Source organism: Corapipo altera, unplaced genomic scaffold (genome assembly GCF_003945725.1).
Source record: "Corapipo altera isolate COAL_440 unplaced genomic scaffold, ASM394572v1 61242, whole genome shotgun sequence".
NCBI lineage: Eukaryota > Metazoa > Chordata > Aves > Passeriformes > Pipridae > Corapipo > Corapipo altera.
In genome coordinates this window covers 662,233-679,860 of record NW_020885007.1, presented here as the reverse complement: position 1 = coordinate 679,860, position 17,628 = coordinate 662,233, and the positions used below count along the sequence as shown (strand labels likewise).

Below are 17,628 nucleotides of genomic sequence, written 5' to 3'. Positions count from 1 at the left end.
ATTGTTCCAGTTCTTTAGTTAATTGATTCCCAAAAATTATGGGAATATTTTTGAACCCTTAAGGTAACACTGTCCAAATGAACTGAGTTTTCCTTCCTGTGGTGGGATTTACCCACTTGAAGGTAAATATCCTTTGACTTTCCTGTGTTAAGGGAAGGCAGAAAAAGGCATCTCTTAAGTCTAATACTGTGAACCAAATTAGATTTTCTTTTAATTTTGTTAAGAGGGTATATAGGTTTGCAACAGCTGCATGTATGTTTTAGCTATTTTATTTACTGCTCTTAAACCCTGAACCAATCTATATGTTCCATTTGGTTTCTTGACTGGTAAAATTGGGGTGTTGAAATATGATTCACACTCTACAAAAAGTCCTAATTTCAAGAAGTTATCTATTATTGGTTTAATTCCTTTTCTATCTTCTAGCCTCAGTGCATATTGCTTCCTAATTACTGGGTTTGGTCCTGACTGTAATTCTATTTGAATGGGAGCTGCCCATTTCGACTTTCTTGGTGTTTCAATAGCCCAAACTCCTGGGTATACCTGACCTAAAATTTGATTGACATTTGGATTCTCCTGGCTTGGTTCCACATAGCTCATTGCTAAACTCAGAACTGCTATTAATTGTTCTTCCTTTACCTTAAATTCAATTTTACCTTATTTGAATTCTGTTACAGCTCCCAGATTTTCTAGTAGGTCTCTGCCCAATACGGGTTTGGGTAAATTTGGTAAATACAAAAACTGATGCACTCCCATTTGTTTTCCAGTTTTGAACTTTAGGGGTTTCAAAAGAAAGCTTTTCTGATTGACCAGTGGCACCCACGACTTAAACATATTTGTCACTTTTAGGTATTAATTCTTGATTCAAAGCAGGAAATGTAGCCCCAGTATCAATTAGAAAATCTAATTCTTCTTTTTCTTCCCCTAGCTTGATTTTTAGCAGCAGGTCCCCTAGGTGCTGGCCTGTCGATCTCCCCCCTTCACTCAGTACTGTGTAAGCAACAACAGCCCCTCCTGTGCCTGTATTTCCACCTGTTAATTCAGGGCATTCTTGCTTCCAGTGTCCCTCTTTTCTACAATATGCACACTAGTTCTGACCCAACCTTGTCTGTCGTGGAGGCAAACTTTACATCTATTACACAAGGTTCGTACATATAACAATTAGTTGCAAAATGGACAAATCTTAATTCTAGGTCTTATCCAAAGTGGTGTGCTTATAGTTAACTCTTCAGCACTACCTCTCATATAGCAATTCTTAGCATGATAATACCTTTAACTATGTGCTCCTGGATGTTTTAAGGTAAGCAAGGTATATCGGGTACACAATAACTTTTCCGAAAACAAACAAGATAACCTTGTTTCCCTCAAAATAAACAATATTTGGCCAAATACAAACAAAACCAGACCAGACCAGACCAGAGGTCTGGTCCCTATTCACCTAGAAGAGGGATTCCGCAGTTGGGTGGAGGTGTCCTGCCGTGGTCCAAAAACCTGCTCAGAGACTTTTTTTTTTATCTTTAAGCAGCAAGGTATTTGTTTATTCAACATTGGGAGCAAGCCAGCTCGCGCTGGACAAACTTGCTCAACTTGAAAGTGCAAAAGCAAGCTATTTTATACACTTTAGATACATGGTTACAACATTTAACATACATAGTAATAAGTAGACTAGTCTCTGGGTGGAGTCTTTCCAGACATGCGCAGTCTTCTACTGTGGGGGTCTTCTTCTCAAGCCTTCATCCCTCTGGTGGTCACCATGGATGTCTTCCTCAATTTGACCTCTTCAATTAGGTGACCTGAATTCTTCAAGCTTGCAAAATCCTGGCTCTGGGCCTTCTAGATCTTATTCAAATGCCTAGTTTACCTAATTTATTACTGTGTGTGTACTACTCCTATTCTTTCTATAATAAGGCCTTTGGTCCAGTGAGCAGAACAGAACATGATATTAACCAGTGTTCCTAAAATGTTCTTCTAGCAAAACAGGTATTGGGGTTTCTTAGCAGGCCAAGATATCTCAGTTAACTCTTTTAGGCCTGGCTCCTGTTTCAACCTGGATAAAACAACTGTTTATATTAGTTATATACATAGTGTTTATATAATAGCTTATTATATGAACTGATGCTGTAGGTGTTGGTCTTCTTTCTGGTATGATGTTAAATATAGGTGGTAGAGACTGGATAATATAGAGTTTTTGTCAAGTCTTTAAATGGGGGGACTGATGTCTTAGGATTTTTAGGATTTTTAGCTTTTTATGGATTTTAAAGTAGCTGTGTAATAAATATAGATTTTTAGTATAGTCTTATAGTCTCTCACACTTTAGAATACTAGTTAACACTTACCAAACCCTATTCCCCACTTCATATTGAATTTTCTAAATTCTTTGGCCTTGTTTTGGCTCCTTTCAAGTCAGGACTACAGTAAATACATCTTGTTTAAGAACATATGCACCCCAGGCTGGAAAAACAAGATACCATCATAGTCAAAGCAACTGTCAAGCTCGGAACCCTGGAGAAGCTCCAAAGACAGTATGTGCTGTGAAGAAGAGGAAGATGAGGGAGAAAGGGGTCTTGGGACCTCCGACTCAATTCCGGGGAGGCGTGCCAGGAGGCAGATTTGGGGAGGATCTAAGGGCGGATAGTTCTCGTATCAGACCATAAATAGTGGAACCCCTGGACATGGCTCACCTCTGTACTCCTTGCACCAGAAGGCCTTCATTAAAGACCTGCTCTCTGTCTCATCTATACTAATATTGTCTGGAGAGTTTTTTCCTCCTGATTTTTAGGCAACAATCCAAATAATTGTCAGGCTTCTAAGACTTTTGTTTTGATGAGCTCTTTAACTTTCCAGAGTTAACAAACTGGTTCTACTATGATAATATGCATCAAATGACATTTGGGTAATGCTTAATTGGGAGGTAAATGGAAAATGTATCTAATATTGAAGACAAGAACTAAAGTAAAGTTGTGTGACTGAAGAAGTAGAGATTCAGACAAGTGATAAGAATTAGTGTAAAGATTATGTTAATCAAAAGGGCTATGGAAGTCACCTTTGCATAACCTTTGTGTTTGTGTAAGGGATTGGAATCAGGAAAACAGCTACCCAACCTCCTATAGCTTGGCGATTTGGAAAGAAGAGTTTGTGCTGAGGGTGCAGTGACATTTCTATGGAGGACTAGCATGTGCATTGATTCCCCTGGCCTACCTTCTTCTGCCTTTAGCTTTCACTTAAACAGTGCTCTCATTAGTCTGTTCTGTATCACATCTAATATCCAGCATAGGAGAACATCACATCTTCTGGCATATGGGCTTCAAGGAGCATTAACTCCTAGCCGAATAATACAATTCTGCTGCTGAAATCAACTGGTCTTAGCTGCTCTAGCTGCCAAGCAGTAGAGATGTTTCTGAGAGTGCACATGTACCCCTTTGTAATGAGGCCAGATTGAAACCCTTTGACTATGAGTACTCAAAATCCTATTTTTTTCTTTTGCTTTTATTTTGGGCAGAAAAATGTATTAAGAATTTACCTCTTACTTAAAGGGAGATGAAGACAGGGACAAAGGATATGTTTATTCACATCTGGAAATGGGAGAAAACAAGAGTTCAAAAACCTACAAAGTTAAGCTCAAGTTCAAATTCTGGTACTTAATATCTTTGGGATTTGATGATGGCAGCATTCCCTGAAGAATACAGCAATCTATTTGTCAGTAAAATGTAGTTAAATTAAACTGACAACCATCTTAGTGATATGTAAATATTTTCAGATTTCTATGCAATACTATATGTCTTGGTAATGATAATGGGAAAAAATAAGTTGTAAATTCTAAAGTACAGTAAAGTTTTACCTTAAATAATTTTGTTTGCTAAGCAGTTACCTTTGAACCATGCATGTTATACATATTTGGTGTTGCTATGAAAATGTTCAGATGTGAAGCTCCAAAGAGTGAGGGTTTCACAACACATGTTTCTAACTCTGGATCCCTTTCCCCACCCACGACGTGGGGCGGCCCAGTTCTAGTTCCGTTTCCATCTGAAGAACCATTGCGATGCTTTGAAGGATGGGGAAAGGGAACTCCAGGGGTTTCTCAGGGGTCTTTTCAGGCCCTGAGCCTGGAGGGGAGAGGTGCTCCCCCTCTTTCCCCCCCGCACGTGGCCCCATGGCCGGCAGGGAGACAGGACAGCGGACACCGGGTGTGGAGAGGAGGCAAGAGCGCGTTTATTGTTGGGGATGTTACATTTATAGGGTTTAGGAGGATTCACAGAGTAACCAATTAGAAGTCTCAAGGGGCTTACAGGAACACCCAATCACAGGAAGAGGTTAACAAAGGCCAATGGGAAACACCTCAGGACACCTTCCCGGGACATTCCTGCATGGATAACATGGGGGTTATGCAGGACATTCCTGCATGGATAACACGGGGGGTGCTGGGAAGAAAAAGCATGTGTTTGCAAAGAGGACCACCAAAAGCCATTTTAAGACGTTTAAACCACAGTTTTCCCATATAATGCAGGTTTAGTGCTACACCTAACCCTAATAATGTAAGTTTTAGAATAATTGCATTGAATCAACCAGTTCAGTTTAAGATTATGAGCTAAGATTGTATTCTGATTTAGGCTGGGATAGAGTTCATTTTCTTCTCAGTAGCTGGTACAGTACTGTGTTTTGGATTCAGTACGAGAATAATGTTGATAACACACTGATATTTTGGTTGTTGCTAAGTGGTGCTTACTCTTAGTCAAGGCTTTTTCAGTGTCTCATGCTCTGCCAGTGAGCAGGTGCACAAGAAGCTGGAAGGGAGCATGGCCAGGACACATGACCTGAACTGGCCAAAGGGATATTCCACACCATGGAATGTCATGCCCAGTATATAAACTGGGGGAGTTACCCAGAAGGGGGGTTAGCAGGTGGTGAGCTTCACTTGTTTTTCTTGCAGTTTATCTCTCTCTCCTTATCATTATTATTATTATATTTTGCTGTGTTTCAACTATTAAATTGTTCTTATCTCAACCCAGTTTTACTTTTCTTTTTTTCTGATTCTCCTCCCCATCCCACTGGGCTGTGTAGGTAAGGGAAAATGCAGCTCTATGGTACTTAGTTGCCAACTGGGTTTAAACCTCAACAGATTGATTTAGAATAGTCAGGATATTAAAAGATTTTTGAGAAGATGGGTGTTTGAAGTAGTACACATTCTGCAACACGCAGTGTAATGAGATGAAGTTACACATGTACTGATACCCAGTAGTTTAAAGGGATAGATGGAGGGTGAGGACTGGGTAGGTGATGGGACAGGGGTGAATCAATATTTAAAGGAGGTTCAATATCCCTGGTTTCTCCAATACAGAGAGTGAGAGCAAATATGCCCAGATGTAAGTGAAAAAATAGCTCTTTACCAAGAAGAAATGCTAATAACAATACTGATAAAACTACATTAAACCAGCTGATGAGGAGAAACTTCCCAAGTCTCGTCCACTGGACCAAATCAAGATGGTGGCTGTTATTGTTGTGGCGGTCAAAAGTAAAGAAAAACACAAATAGTCCAGTACCGAGTAAAGTACCAGTCTCTTTATTCTTTCCCACAAGTCTTTTTATATCCCATGTTAGCAAGCATCAGAAGGTAGGCAGGTGATTGTATTTTTTAATTAGCTATTATTTGTTAGTAATACTGTTGGCAAAGCTCAAGGCCAAAGCTGGAGTTCTCACAGGACCAAACCTAAACACTCCACAACTGTCTTCTTTCAGCCAGGGCTGCGTACATACCTCTCCTATCTCAAGGATACACCCGTAACTTTCCCAGGTCAAAATCTTCTTCCAAAGAGTTAACAGACCCACTGTCAGCCCTGACAGGTGGCCAGCCTTCCTGATCCAGAAAAAAAACATGTGGTCACAGACAGAGACAAGATGGCCTCCCTTCCACGCAGTTTGCCTCCCCACACACGGAAAATCTGGCAGGAACGGTTGGAGAGTCAGCGCTGGCAGGAAACGGCGGATAGCTGGGATTCGATACTGGCAGGCGCTTGTGTGGCACTGGAGTGAGGTTGCGGTGCTGGTACAGGCAGCCAGAGCAGGGCTGCGGAGCCCCCAGGCAACTGGAAGGCCCCACAAGACACCCGTTGCATCCAGCAACGAGACTTAGTTGTTGCAATTTTGATGTTCGTTGGTTGAAATGATGGCTGTAGTCCTGTCAAAGTGGTGGTCGCGGATCCATTGAGGTGGTGGTAGAAGCCCCAGGTGGTGAGGGAAGAAAACCCGGTGTTAAGTGAAGTCCGAGTGTGGTCTTTTATTTGGTTTAGGCTAGGTGGGAATGTCTCGATACCTCCCCTGGGGGGGAGTAGTTTTACACTGGATAATGTAATACTGGATCACTGGACATTTCAGGAGTTTTTGACACCTTCTAAGATGTTACAGCTGCCTGTTAGGTGGATCCATTATGTCTCATCAGCAGAGATGAATATCTTAAGGCTTTGTGTGAATTGTCCTGGTGGTTTCCCAGAGGAGAGTCATCATAGCAGAGTAATAGGATAACAGGATAATAGTACCACCCTTCTCCTCACAGTTCAAATTAGTAGGCATATTTAGGGAAAAGAGAAAAGAAAAGGTGGATACCAGAATTTTTGTGCAACCCAGGACACTGCCTTTATATGACTCTACATCTGGGTGCTGATTTTTGCTTTAGAAATGTTGCATTTTGCTTTCATATTTATATTAATGCACTTACCTGCTCTATGCAGCAACACAAAGAGAAGGTTTTAGGAAAAAATTATCACGTAAAGTGAAATGTATACATTCAGGTGGGAATAACTGTCAGATAACTTGTGTGCAACAGTATTACAAATAAATCAGATTCATTACTTTTACTCTCTATCCTTCAGGGAACAACCCATCTTCAGCACCCGAGCTCATGTCTTCCAGATTGACCCAAACACTAAGAAGAACTGGGTTCCCACCAGCAAGCATGCTGTTACTGTGTCCTACTTCTATGACAGCACAAGAAATGTCTACAGGATAATAAGTTTGGATGGGTCAAAGGTAAGCTTTATTTTGGAGAACTTGCTTGCTGATCAACTTTGAATTTATTTTCCAGTCTAATGTCCTTCACATATCTTATCAGATGCTTTTGTTCAGTAGTAGATTACTGAAATGTTAAAATGGTTGCATTGCTTCATTATATATTTAAGTGCTTATTGGAAAATACTATTTTCCTTGCATTCATATTTACTTTGATACATCTGTTGCTGAATTTAAGCAATGACCTGTTACCTAATATATTGAGCAGTCTAAAAAGGCATTCCCTGGGAGATGCACTAAAAAGTACAAATAGGGTTACAATAACCTATTTTCATCTCCACATTCAATGATGTTATCAATATCATTGGCTTCAGCATTATGAAAGACGTGTTTAGTACCTCTAATCACTTAGTAAATCATAGTATAATATCGCAGAATGGTTTGGGTTGGAAGGGACCCTAAAGATCATCTAGTTCCAACCCCACTGCTATGGGCAGGGACACCTTCCACTAGACCTCTGTTATATAATCTTCCAATTTTTGCTGTACAGAATGTCATGTTTCCCTCCTAATAAAGTTCTCCATGGTAAGCTTTTATCAAAACTCAGTTGGGTTGGGTTTTTTCTAGTTGTTTTCTTTGTTGTTTTTTTTTGTTTTTGTTTTTTTTTTTATTAGGAAAGATAATGTGTTGAGTTGCTATTATAAGAAACCTTGTCTAAGAAATTAATTTGGAAAACTGGGAGAAAATATTTGACTGTTCCTTAGGTTCTAACTCAAGAGGGTATAAAAACAGTAACCTTACAAATGGCACATCAGAAATCTCTGCAGTAAGGACATTAATGATAGACAGAGTGTAATCAAAAGCTATAATCCTTTCAAGAGACTTTAATTTGCAAGTTATGGAGATGAGTTTGTTCACAGTAGTTGGAACTAAAATACTCTCTTAGACCCTAGCAGTATTCACAGAGATTTCTTGCTTATTTATTGAAAAACGGAAAACATTACTTTGCTAAATAACGTGCATGTGGCTGCTCACTTGCAGTGGTTCAGATGCTTAGTAGAAAGACAGTAAGTGATGGCAACTCATGCATATGTCCACTTAGACTGCAGTAAAGAAAGTTTGAGAATGTCTTGAGTTTGTGTGGCAAGGTTTTGGTGGGGGGGGGCTACAGGGGTGACTTCTGTGAGAAGTTGCTAGAAGTTTCCCCTATGTCCGATCAAGTCAATGCCAGCCAGCTCCAAGATGAATCTGCTTCTGGCCAAGGCTGAGCCACGCAGCAACAATGGTAGCGCCTCTGTGAGAACATATTCAAGAAGAGGGGGGCAAAAAAACCTGACAACTTCAGCTGGAGAGAGAAGTGAGAATATGTGAGAGAAACAACTCTGAAGACACCAAAGTTAGTGAAGAAAGAGGGGGAGGAGGTGCTCCAGGTGCCAGAGCAGAGATTCCCCTGAGGACTGTGGTGAAGATCATGGTGAGGCAAGCTGTCCCCCTGCAGCCCATGGAGGTCCATGGTGGAGCAGATATCCACCTGCATCCTGTGGAGGACCCCATGCTGGAGCATGTGGATGCCTGAAAGAGGGCTGTGACCCTGTAGGAAGCCTGTAGGTAGGTCCTGTGGCCCCGTGGAGAGAGGACCACACGCTGGAGCAGGTTTGCTGGTAGGATCTGTGACCCCACAGAGGACCCACGCTGGACCAGTCTGTTCCTGAAGGACTGCACCCTGTGGAAAGGACCCATGCTGAAGCAGTTTGTAAAGAACTGCAACCTCGGGGAAGGACTCATATAGGAAAAGTTCATGAAAGGCTGTCTCCCATGGGAGAGACCCCCCACTGGAGTAGGGGAATAGTGTGATGAGTCCTCCTCCCGAGGAGGAAGGAGCAGCAGAAACAATGTGTGATGAACTGATTGCAACCCCCATTCTCCATCCCCTTTGACGTTGGGGGCATGGAGGTAAAGAATTTCTCAGCCTGGAAAAGAGAAGGTTATGGGGTGACTTAATTGTGGCCTTCCAGTACCTGAAAAGAGCCTACTAGAAAGGCGGAGAGAGACTATTTACAAGAGCATGGAGTGACAGGAAAAGGGGAAATGGTTTCAAACTGAGAGTATGGTTAGATTAGATATTAGAAAAAAATTCACTACCGTGAGGGTGGTGAGGCACTGGAACAGGTTGCCCAGAAAAGGTGTGAATGCCCCACCCTGGAAGTGTTCAAGGGCAGGCTGGATGGAGCTCTGAGCAACCTGGTCTAGTGGAAGGTGTCCCTGCCCGTGGCAGGGAGGTTGGAACTAGATGATCTTTAAGGTTCCTTCCAACCCAGGCCATGATTCTATGATTTTATGAATCCAGGAATGACGTTGAGCCCGAGAAGAAGGGAGAGGTGGGTGGAAGGTATTTTTAAGATTTAGTTTTTACTTGTCATTACTCTGATTACATTGGTAATAAACTAATTTCCTCAAGCCATGTCTGGTTTTGCACATGATGGCAATTGGTGAGTGATCTCCCTGTCCTTATCTTGACCCACGAACCTTTTGTTATCTTTTCTTTTCCCTGTGCAGTTGAGGAGGGGAGTGATAGAGCATCTTTGGTGGGCAGCTGGCATCTGGCCATGGTCGACCCACCACACAGAGAGAGATACACTTGTGAGCGATAATCCGGTTTCTGCCCCACACCCTTCCCCCTCTTTAGGTCAGTAAATTCCAGTAGGATTCCTGGATAAAATTTAACTTTCTGTACTGATTGTCTGAACATCATGAAATCTTTCTTTTTGAAAACAAAAGAACATTTTAAAGATGTGATCTTCACTCACCTCTGAGAGATTCCCACTTGATGTCACTTTCCTACTTTCTGTCACTGATTCCCACTTGAATTTGCTTGTGAAGATCTCTATTTTGAGAGAGGGCTGTTGTTTTTTTCCCTCCTTTATTCTTTATCACAGGTAGTGATTTCCTTGATCCTTCCGGTAACAAGGAATAATATTGATAAGAATAGGCAGATCCATCAGGTCAATGTGTGGCTCTGAGGCTGGTGTAATTGGAAAAATTGGGGGGTTTTGACCATGGGATGGTCTATTCAACACTTGATCTACTGACACTTGACAGGATGCGCCTTTCTCAAAGGGGAAAAAGAGTTCTAGCATAGGAGCTAGCAGGGCTCATTGACAGAGATTTAAACTAGCTTGGAAGGGGGAAAGGGACAAAACCAGGCTCACCAGTGATGAGTGATGGGATGGTGTGCCAAAACTTGAGGAAACAAGCACTAATGGGATCCCTCAATCTGCCTCACAAGGTGTTGGCTACAATGTACCACACCTGAAATGTTTCTACACCAACGTACGCAGCATGAGGAACAAACAAGAGGAGCTCAAAGCTTAGGCCCAGTCCCAGAGGTTTGACATCACTGGCATAAGTGAAACCTGGTGGGATGAGACCTGTGACTGGAGTGCCCTGTTGGATGGTTACAGGCTCTTGAGGACGGATAGACAGAGCAGAAGAGGTGGAGGAGTGGCACTGTATGTAATAGAAGGGTTAGAATGTATGGACCTCACAGTTGACAATGGCACAGTTGAGAGCCTCTGGGTAGGAATCAAGGGGCAAACAAATAATGGGGATGTCATTGTGGGAGTCTACTATAGACCTCCCAGCCAGGATGATGACACCAATGAATTATTCTTTGGGGATCTAAAGGACACTTCCAAGTTGACTGCCCTTGTCCTTATGGAGGACTTAGACTTGCCAGAAATTAACTGGGAGCATCACACAGCTGGTACAACCCAGGCCAGAAGATTCCTAAAAAACTTGGATGCCAACTTTATGGAACAGGTCCTAAGGGAGCCAACTCGGAAAGGTGCCCTCCTTGATCTGCTGCTTGTCAACAGAGTGGATCACACAACTAGTACAACCTGGGCCAGAAGATCACAGAATATGCTGAGTTGGAAGGGACCCACAAGAATCATTGAGTCCAACCCTTAGCCCTGCACAGGACCATCCCCAAGAGTCGCACCATGTGCCTGAGAGTATCATCCAAATGCCTCTTGAACTCTGTCAGGATTGGTGCTGTGACCACTTCCCTGGGGAGCCTGTTCCAGTGCCCAACCACCCTCTGGATGAAGAACCTCTTCCTAATATCAAACCTAAACCTCCTTTGACACAACTTCAGGCCATTCCCTCGGGTCCTCTCACTGGTAACCAGAGAGAAGAGATCAGTGCCTGCCCCTCCTCTTCCCCTCACGAGGAAGTTGTAGACTGCAATGAGGTCTCCCCTCAGTCTCCTCTTCACCAGGCTGAACAGACCAAGTGATCTCAGCTCCTCAGCTACTCCTCATACGGCTTCCCCTCAAGGCCTTTCACCATCTTTGTTGCCCTCCTTTGGACACTCTCTAGTAGCTTAATATCTTTCTTATATTACGGTGACCAAAACTGCACACAATATTCAAGGCGAGGCAACACCAGGGCAGAGTAGAGTGGGACAATCACCTCCCTTGACGGGCTGGTGATGCTTTGCCTGATGCACCCCATGACACAGTTGGCCCTCCTGGCTGCCAGGGCACACTGCTGACTCATATTCAACTTTCTGTCAACCAGGACCCCCAGGTCCCTTTCCATGGCACTGCTTTCCAGCATCTCATTCCCCAGTCTGTACATACATTCTGGGTTGCCCCATCCCAGGTGCAGAATACAGCAAAAACCTAGATGACAACTTTATGGAACAGATCCTAAAGAAGAACAGATCCTATGAAAGATGCCCTCCTTGTCAACCAAGTGGATCTCCTGAGCAAAGTGGAGATTGGTGGCTGTCTTGGCCACAGTGATCATGAAGCAATCAAGTTTAAAATCTCTGTTGACAGGAGGAAAAGTACCAGCAAAACCTCAGCTCTGGACATGAGAACAGACTTCAGGCTGCTCAGGGAACTATTAAGTAAAGTCCCCTGGGAAAATGTTTTTGCAGGTGCTGGAGTCCATCAGTGCTGGTCACTTTTTAAACATCACCTCCTAAGGGCACATGAGCAGGCAATTACAAATGTCGGAAGTCAAGCAGGCGAGGCAGAAAGCCAGCTTGGCTGAGCAGAGATCTCTTGGAAATAAGGCAAAAAAGGCAGGCATATGCCCAGTGGAAGCAAGGTCAAGTGACATGGAAAGAATACAGAGATGCTGCTTGCTGCTGTAGGGAGAAAATTCTTTCATCCAAAGCTCAGTTGGAGTTGAAGCTGGCCAGAAATGTGGGGGACAATAAAAAGAGTTTTTTCAAATATATTAATGGCAAAAGGCAGTGTAGAAATAACATCGGCCTGTTACAGGATGAGGATGGTCACCTCACAAACAGGGACAGAGACAAGGTAGAGGTGTTTAATGCCTTCTTTGCCTCTGTCTTCAACATGGATGATGGACCATGGGGGTCTCAGTGCCCTGAGCTGGAGGACCATGACTGTGAGAATGATAAACTCTGAGTTGACCCTGAAGTTGTGCAGGATCTACTGTTCTAGCTGGATCCCTACAAATCTATGGAGCTTGATGGGATTCATCCAAGAATCCTCAAAGAGCTGGCTGATGTCATCGCAAAGCCTCTCTCAATGATTTTTGAGTAGTCTTGGCAATCCGGAGATGTTCCAGCTGACTGGAAGCTGGCAAATGTTGTCCTGAATTTCAAGAAGGGCAAGAAGGAGGACCCTGGAAACTACAAGCCTGTCAGTCTCACTTCAGTGCCCAGTAAAATCATGGAAAAGATTATTCTGGGAGGTATTGAAAAGCACCTGGAGGACAACGCAGTCATCAGTCACAGCCAGCACAGCTGTATGAGGGGAAAATCCTGTTTGTCGAACCTGATTTCCTTCTATGACAGGGTAACTCACCTAGTTGATTTAGGTAAGCCAGTAGATGCAGTCTTTTTGGACTTCAGCAAAGCTTTTGATACTGTCTCTCACAGTATGCTTCTGGACAAAATGTCCAGCACACATTTGGATAACTGTGTTACACGATGGGTAAGCAACTGGATCACAGGTCGAGCACAAAGGGTAATAGTGAATGGGGTAACATCAGGCTGGCATCCAGTCACTAGTAGGAATACTAAGTAAGTTTGTTGATGACACTAATTTGGGAGGAGCTCTCGACTCCCTTGAGAGCAGAGAGGCCCTGCAGAGAGACCTCGACAAATTAGAGAGATGGGCAATCACCAACCCTATGAAGTTCAACAAGGGCAAGTGCCGGATTCTGCACCTGGGACAGAGCAACCCTGGTTGTGTGTATAGACTAGGGAAAGAGAGGCTGGAGAGCAGCTCTGCAGAAAGGGACCTGGGGGTCCTGGTCAATGGCAAGTTGAATATGAGTCAACAGTGTGCCCTGGCAGCCAGGAGGGCCAACCATATCCTGGGGTGCATCAAGCACAGCATTGCCGGCCTGTTAAAGGAGGTGATTGTCCCGCTCTATTCTGTGCTGGTGCAGGCTCACCTTGAGTACTGTGGGCAGTTTTGTCACCACAATATAAAAAAGACATTAAGCTATTAGAGAGTGTCCAAAGGAGGGCAATGAGGATTGTCAAGGGTCTGAAGGGGAAGCCATACGAGAAGCAGCTGAGGTCACTTGGTCTGTTCAGTCTGGAGAATGTGTTTTAGTACTTCTTTCTCCTAGGTGATGGAAGGAAGACTCCATTATTTCTCCAGTAACATTGCATACATGCATTAAGATTATTCCCAGAATCCTGCTGTCTTTTCTATTCAATCTCTGGTAGTCACTGAGAAAAGAAAGGAGATTAGGTAGCATGGTTCCTGCAGTACTAGTTTACTCTCTGATAATGTTTTCACAGATACAAGATTGGGAAAAAAGCACAATAATTTGTGCTCATCTAAAACAAGAGGAGACTCTGGAAAAGAGTGGTTTTCCAGTCTGTAGGTTCATGAGCCTTGTATATATTATTTCTGAGTCGTCTCCCATCAGTGTTATTCAATAGATGATCATTACATCTTAATGACTGTTGTAAAATAAACTAGTCATACATTAAAGTGATAATTGCTTTGATGCAAATACAGGTTTTAAGTAAGGTCTGTAAGCACAGGTCTTGTTTGTAAACAGGGACAGACTCATGGGCAAACTGGTGATAAGTGGCTTTCTTGGTCACAATAACCATGAAGTAGTTGAATTTCAAATTGTTGGCAATAGGAAAAAAGTGCCAGCAAAACTTTGACCCTGGATATGGGGAGAGCAGACTTTGGGCTGCTGAAGGAGCTAGTTAGTAAGGTCTCCTGGGAATCTGCTTTTGAAGGTACTGGAGTCCATGAGTGCTAGTCACTTTTTCAGAGCCATCTCTTAAAAGTGCAGGAGCAGGCAATTCCAAAGCGTTGCAAGTCAATCAAGTTAGGCAGAAGGCTGGCATGGCTGAGCAGGGGTCTCCTTTTAGAATTATGCAGAAAAGTGTATGGACATTGGAAGCAAGGACAGGTGACAGAGGAGGACTACAGAGATGCCGTTCACCACTGTAGAGATGAAATTCATGCGGCCAAAGCTCAATTAGAGTTCAAGCTGGCCAGCACTGTGAAGGACAACAAAAAGGGCTTTTAAAAAATATGTTAAGAGCAAAATAAAGACCAGAAATAACATTGGTCCATTACTTGATAAGGTTGGTCATCTCAAAAATAGGGACGTAGACAAAGTGAAGACTACTGCCTTCTTTGCCTCTGTCTTTAATACCAATGATGGGCCCTGGGACCCCCAGAGCCCTGTGTTGGAAGACTATGACTGAGGGGACGATAAACTCCAAGCCAACCTTGAACTTGTTCGAGACTTGCTGATCCAACTGGGTGTGTATAAATCTATAGGGCCCAATGGGATTCATCCCAGGGTACTGGAAGAGCTGACCGATGCCATTGTGAGACCTCTCTTGATTACTGGGAATCTGGGGAGGCCCCGGCTGACTGGAAGCTGGCAAATGTTGCCCCAATTTTCAAGAAAGGTGTATTGGGTTTGTGTGACCAGGTTTTGGTAGCAAGGGAGATGTTAGGGGTGGCTTCTGTGAAGCAACTGTCCCTCTGCAGCCCATGGAGGTCCACAGGAATGCAGAGATGCATCTGCAGTCCATGGAGGAGGCCCACGCCAGAGCAGGTGGATGCCTGAAAGGAGTCTGTGACCCCGTGGGAGACCCTTTCTGGAGCAGGGTCCTGGCAGGGACCTGCTGACCTGTGGAGAGAGGAGTAGGTTTTCCTGATAGGACTTGTGGCCCTGTGGGGGACCCATGCTGGAGCAGCCTGTGCCTGAAGGACTGCACCCTGTGGAAAAGTGGCCCACATTGCAGCAGTTCATGAAGAACTCTCTTCCATGGGAGAGACCCCACGCTGGAGCAGGGGAAAGACTCCTCTCTCTGAGCAGCAGCAGGAACAACCTGTGATGAACTGACCGTAACCCCCATTCCCCATCTCCCTGTGCCACTGGAGGGGAGGAGGTAAAACTTGGGAAGGAGGGAGAGGTGGGGGAAAGATGTTTATAAGATTTATTTTACTTCTCATTATCCTACTCTGATTCTGTTAGTATAAAATTTAATTAATATCCCCACTTCAAGTCTTTTTTGCCCGTGATGGTAATCAGTGAGTGATCTCTCCCAGTCCTTAACTCATGAACCCTTTGTTATATTTTCTCTCCTCTCTCTAGTTGCAGAGGGGAGTGATACAGTAGCTTGGTGGGCACCTGGCATCCAGCCAGGGTCTTTTTGGTGCCCGAACATGGAATGAGACAAAGGCAGTTATATACATATATTGCATACTATAGTAATAGTAGCTATTGAGTAGCAAGCTCCTGTGTGGGACACAGAGTTTGTCAGCTGCACTGCTTATCTCTTTATTTGTATAGTGGTCAGGATTCGGCGCTTTCACCGCTGTGCCCCAGATTTGATACCCAGTCAGGGAACCAGATTGCAATGGCTCTGGCTGAGATGGAGTTCATTTTCCCATAGCAGCCCTCACAGTGCTGTGCTTTGCATTAGTAGCCAGAAAGGTTTTGATAACACACCAGTGTTTTGGTTACTGCTGAGCAGTGCTGGCACAGTATCAGCATCATCTCTCAGTATTCCTCTCCTGCCCATCAAGGGCAAGATCCTGGGAGGGGACACAAGTAGGCCAGCTGACCCAAACTAACCAAAGGGATATTCCATACCATATGACATCAGGTCACATATAAAAGCTAAGGGAAGGAGGAGGAAGGGGGGGGCATTTGTTATTAACAGTGTTTGCGTCCAGCCAAGGTCAACTCACTGCAAAAGGTAAGAAGGAAGCCCCTGGCAATTACTTGGCTGTCAGTCTCACTTCAGTGTCTGGTAATGGAGAAGGTTATTCTGGGAGTTCTTGAAAAACACTTGAGAGACAATACAGCCATTGGTCACAGTCAGCACTGGTTCACAAGGCACAAGTCCTTGTGGGTTATTTGGAATTTAGCAAAGCTTTCAATACTCTCACAGTATCCTTCTGGACAAAATGTGCAGCGTGAAGCTAGAGAAGTCCATGATATGTTGGGTGAACAATTGGTCCAGTAAGCCTGTTCTGAGTTCTCTTTTGTGTAGCCATCCCATGTGGTCAGCTGATACAGTGAGCAGTCTCAGCTGAAAACAGGTTGGGTTTTATGCTGGATTAATTTACAACCAGATATGCCACTGTCATGGCAGCAAATGCCAGTCCTGCAAGCTTTAAACCTGCCTGTTGCTTGGAGGTCATAAGTTCCTGTCCTCAGTCTTGTTCTGCACTGAGGAAGCTACATCTGTGACAAAATTACCCGCACTTTTAAATCTATGATACGAGTTCAAACTAGTCAAGCAATGGATGGAACTAGGGCTTAAGCAGAGACAACATAGCTAGAGCTTGAGGTAGGAGGAAGACTCTTTACTACCCTGTCTTTTGAATAATTAATTTCAAGCATGTTACTTTTGACAGCTTCCACACCAAGAGAGATTGAGCATTAAGTGAACTTGCACAGCTCTGTTCTGAACTTCTGTCAGAGACTGAAACAGTTAATGATTTATGCATTCTAAGAGACTTCTGCAGGCTTCTGACTTTCTGATGGGCAACTGGGCCCATCCCTCCCGCTCCTCCAGTGCAGAAGATGTCAAGCCCCGAAAAGGCGGGAAGAGCCGAGTTTACCACCCCCCTCCACGTGAACTCCGCGCCAAAAAGGGGGACACCAACCTATGGAAACAACTCCCCGCCCTGGGGGAGGTGCTAAGGATATGGATTTTGACTGGTGACTTTGGGGCTTTGGCGGGGGTTTTTGTTTTTTCCTTCTCCCCCCCACCACCTGCGGATCAAGACATCGCTGGATCCAGTGGGCGGTGATTATCTCATCTTCTTTTTTCTTGCTCTCCCTTACTCTTACCCTGTCTTTCTCTCCCCTATGCATTTTTCTTCTCCCCAGAAAGGTTATGACAACATTCAAAATGTTAACATACCTATTGATACAAAACTGTTAAAATAAATCTTGTCAATATATGTTTTCAAACACCGATTATTTAGTGTCATTTCGCTTTAATCCACCCCAAAGGAATTATTGATAAAACCTGGGTTACCCCCTCCGCCCCTTTTCCTGGGGCGGGTTGTAACATTTTTGGCGTAGTCGGCAAGGATCCTTTGGATGTGGTGGAGTAATCGGTGTATTCTAAAACTGATA

General features: G+C 43.8%; 1 protein-coding gene across 1 annotated transcript in view; it reads left to right on the top strand.

Moving 5' to 3' along the window:
* The first annotated feature begins 5,475 nt into the window (after window positions 1-5,475).
* Window positions 5,476-17,628, top strand: part of LOC113958804 (homer protein homolog 1-like) — a 149,506-nt gene continuing 137,353 nt past the window's right edge. The window contains exons 1-2 of the mRNA XM_027667343.1: window positions 5,476-5,506; window positions 6,815-7,017. Coding sequence (XP_027523144.1) covers window positions 5,476-5,506; window positions 6,815-7,017 — 234 coding nt within the window. The remainder of the gene's footprint in view (window positions 5,507-6,814; window positions 7,018-17,628) is intronic.